The sequence below is a fragment of the Pectinophora gossypiella genome, unplaced genomic scaffold (assembly GCF_024362695.1).
Source record: "Pectinophora gossypiella unplaced genomic scaffold, ilPecGoss1.1 Pgos_47, whole genome shotgun sequence".
In the NCBI taxonomy this organism is placed as follows: Eukaryota; Metazoa; Arthropoda; class Insecta; order Lepidoptera; family Gelechiidae; genus Pectinophora; species Pectinophora gossypiella.
In genome coordinates this window covers 189,977-194,172 of record NW_026063257.1, presented here as the reverse complement: position 1 = coordinate 194,172, position 4,196 = coordinate 189,977, and the positions used below count along the sequence as shown (strand labels likewise).

The window sequence follows — 4,196 nt, the reverse complement described above, 5'->3', positions numbered from 1 at the left end:
TTGATAAGAAAAATGATGGTAATGAAAAACGGTTGTGTGCCGGACTACACCCAGAACGATCTCATAATTTCATAGTTTAACAAATTATTGTAAATAGCTTAGATTTTGAAATAAAGATATAGATAGTTAAATAAGTATAGTTAAGAAAATATTGTGATAACGATTGTATGTGATATTATTATTTTTCCAATAAAATTACACTCACCTCATTCGCGGCGCCGTCTTGTCTTAATGCGCGCAAGGCCCACTAGTTGCGAACCGTAAAATCGTATATAACTGGGGCGAGACGGCGCCAAGGATTGCTTTGTCCACCCGCAGTGTTCGGGAGCCAGAAGTTTCGTCGCCTACCTACATACTGCCGCCGCAGGCGAAATAGAAGCAGAGGGGGTATTTTTATTAAAAGTACCCTCCAATCGGCACCACCGTTGTCGCACCTATCACCCCCGGCCTCCCACCAGCGGGTCTCACCGGGGAGGGTGTGATAACGTGTGCTGTGCCAGGCGGACCGCCAGGCTCCGCACAGGTGAACAAATCACAAGTCACATCGCGACCATACTAATCGGGGTGAGCAGGCAAGGATGGCTCCCCCGTCAGCCGGAGTAACGAAGCGCAGGGCGCGCACATTTGTGCGCACCCGCGCCGCCACGACGCCCATCGCCGCCTACGCACCACCGCCTCCACCGCGCCTCACCGGCGCAGATCTACGGCAGTCCCCCTTCCCGCTGCCCCTGCCTCGACTTCCGGGAACAGGAGCTGCGGAAAAGAAGAGAGCAACGACGCCGCCAGAGCGGCCTTCACCACCGAAACCCAGCGCGAGGACTACCCCGCCCGTCACACTCTCCATGCCCTCACTGGACATGGAGACAACGCCGCCGCGCACTTTCTCTTTTGCGCCCACCAACCCCTTTTCGCCGCCCTCCATGTCCAGGCCGGACACGGAGACAACACCGCCGCGCTCATACGCGGCGGTGCTCAACACCAACCCCGACTCGCCGCCGCACGCGCCTCCGCGTCCGTCCCTCCGGACGACGCCCACGCCGTCGCCGAAGCCCGTCCGCCTTCAGCCGCCGCTCGCCCTAGCGAGTAAGAAGATTCCGCCCATCGTGGTGGACCAGCTGCCCGACTGGCCGCACCACTTCCGCAAGCTGCGGGAGGTGCTCGGCCACGTCCCCAACGCGCGCCCGTACGGGAAGGGTGTGCGTTTTATGGCGAAGACCAACGAAGAGTTCCGGCTTTACCAGCGCTACCTTGCCGGCCTGGAAAAAGCGACGGGACTCTCCTGGTTCGCCTACGCCCCCCCGGCGGAACGCGCCTTGAAGCTGGCCATCAAGGGCCTGCCCACGGACACCAGCACCACCGAACTGGAGGGAGAGCTGCGTAGTCGCGGCTACGACCCCCAGTACATCCGCCCCATCCAGGGCAGGGTGGGCGGAATCTTCTTCGTGGAGATCAGACGGACACTGGGCTTCGAATCCATCTACGCCACCACCGAGCTCCTCTGCATGCCCGGTATTAAAATTGAAGCCTGGAGGGGACGAAAAGGAGCTCCTCAATGTCATCGCTGCCAGCAGTTTCGGCACAGTAGCCACAACTGCCACCGCCCGGCGGCCTGCGTTCGCTGTGGCGAAAGCCACGCAGCGAAGGACTGCCAGCGACCCCGGGAGGTACCGGCCACGTGCTGCAACTGCGGAGGTGCACACCCAGCCAACAGCCCTTCTTGCCCTGTGAAGTCGCGCGAGTTGCGCAACACAAGGGCAGGCACCGCGCCCTTGACCAGTGCAAGAAGAGCTGCACCTGCGACCTCCACTGTGGACCCGAGCAGCGAACCGACAGCGAGGAGCTCGCTCATGGCCGCGGCGAACGGCCCGAACGGGCCCAAGCCGCAGAGGCAGAGGCGCTCCCGAAAAAGGGCGACACCCGCCCCCACCGCTACCACCACCGCCGAGCCAATCGCCGTGGTACCCGTCCCACCGCAGCCCTCTACGTCAACAGAGACAGCAGCCGCCGCCCCTCCCAAGGGGAAGAAGGCGAGGCCCCGAGCGGAGGCACCCCCAGCTCCCTCCAGCGAGAAGCTGGAAGTGTTGGAGCAGACCATACAGCTGCTCCACAACATCTTAGCCGCCATTCGCTCTAGGACTGACCCAGTGCCCATCATCGTGGGAGGCCTGGCTTCACTGCTAGGCCAACTCACCGGTGGGCACTGAACACCAACACCGGACTGGACAGGGGCTGCCCACATCCACTACTCCCCGTCGAGTAGTTAGGATCGTGGCCACCCCCCGGGGGATGAGTTGACGCTTCCAGTGGCAGTGGAAGCAGTCCTCTCCCCCCCTCCAGCCGACTCGACACCAGCTGACGGGCGCTCACTGGGCCTCCCCCAACGGGGAACCACCCGGTGGGCTCGACCTCGCTAGCGGCTCCACGGACTGACTGACCATCGGGCTCACGGAGGGGCGATCAGCGCCCGCCGTGTTCCACCCCCGTGCCACGCCCGCTTCCGCGGGCGGCGAGTGCGACCACGCCAAGGGGGCATAGCCCCGAGGGCGTCTCCCCGCCGCGGGCTTCGCCCGCGACGAGAAGAAGCAACCAGCCGAAAACACAGTCGGAGTTGCAATCCGTGCGCACTTTCACTTTCTACGCTCGCTTGTGATTGGTCGTGGAAGTGGCGGGCATCTCCCCCCCTCCGAAATCTCTCGACAAAGCTCGAGATTAGGGCTCGCTAGGTCCGGCCTGCACCCCGACCCGCGACAGGTGGTCGCGACTAAGTGCCGGTGAGCTCCCGGAACCACACACTTCGGCACTAGTCTGTCGGGTGTGGTTAGGCCGGGAGGGAAGCCGGCGGGAGCGATCGCCTGGCACGGGTAAGATTGGGTGTCGGTCGGCTTCCGAGAGGTCGGGAGTTCTTTGCCCAGCGGGCTGGGGACGCCTGGTGCGCCAGGTGGTTGTTCCCCCGGCGGGAAAGGAGTTCTGACTCCGCCGCCGGGTGAATCGTCAACTGGGGTGGTGGGGGGTCATGCCGCCCCCTCCCTCCCCAAACGGCACCCTAAGCGCCCCAGGGTCTTCCGCAGGAGCGCGGCGGCTTCCCTACTTGGGATTCCGCACCTGCGGGAGACCCTGGCGTCACTGCGCCAACCCGCGCGTGACGCAGTGCGTCCCTCCCCCCCCTCCACGCCGGGGGCGGGGGAGACGTACTTCGACGCGCCCCTCGCCCCTGCGGGCGAGGGCCCCCCGTCACCGGGGCCGTCCCTCTCCATGCCGGAGCTGGGACCGCCATCGCCGCCGCCGCGCCGGACAGCGCCGCCGCTGCACTTAGCAGCGGCCCCGTTGCCGCAGCGCCCCTCTCGCGCGAGCCGCTCCCCGGCCCGCTCGACGTCCCCGCCACCGGCCAAGGTGCTCGCCGCCCAGTCCCAGTCCCCGTCTTCGGGAGAGGGCAGGCATGCCCTTCGACTGCCGGTGCGCGGAGCCGTGTCTCCCCCCCCAGGTCGCGCCCACGCCGGCGCCACGTCAGTCGCCGGAGGCGATGGACACGCAGCCGTCGTACGCGGCTGCGGCCTCGACGACACCACAGCGGGACGCACATTCCCCGCTCCAGGCCAAGCCCGCGTCGCAGCCTGCTCCGCCGAAGCGAGAGCGTTACCCCCCTTTGGTGGTGGAGGTACTCCCGGACTGGGCTCGGCATTTCCGAGCCCTCCGGGAGAAGCTCGGACACCCCCCTAACGCCCGTCCATACGGGCGGGGGGTGCGCTTTATACCGCGCACAGGGGAGGAGTACAGGACCATTCAGTCCTACCTGATGGCCCTGGAAAAGGAGACCACGATATCGTAGTTCTCCTACTCCCTTCCGGCGGAGCGCAACCTCAAGGTTGCCATCCGAGGGCTGCCGGTCGACACCGACCCAGCCCTCATTGAGGCCGAGTTACGCCGACTGGGGTACACCCCTGAGTTCGTGCGCGCCATCCAGGCGCGTTTCGGACGACCCGGATGTATATGTATACCATGCCCAGCTCGAGCGTAACTCTGCGACCATCCCGGGCATTTATGGAGTCACGGAACTCTTTAACATGCCCGGGGTGAAGATAGAGGCCTGGCGGGGCAAAAAGGGACCGGCGCAGTGCCACCGGTGCCAGCAGTTCCGCCACTCCTCGCACAAGTGCCACCGCAAGATTGCGTGTGTGCGGTGCGGGGAGGAACACGCG

General features: G+C 64.6%; 1 protein-coding gene across 1 annotated transcript; it reads left to right on the top strand.

Annotated features, from left to right (window-relative positions):
- The first annotated feature begins 578 nt into the window (after positions 1-578).
- On the top strand, positions 579-3,717 carry LOC126381360 (nascent polypeptide-associated complex subunit alpha, muscle-specific form-like). The gene is made up of 3 exons (XM_050030853.1): positions 579-1,011; positions 1,225-2,193; positions 2,939-3,717. Exons 1-3 carry the CDS (start codon positions 579-581, stop codon positions 3,715-3,717), a joined length of 2,181 nt encoding a protein of 726 aa, XP_049886810.1.
- The last annotated feature ends 479 nt before the right edge of the window (positions 3,718-4,196 follow it).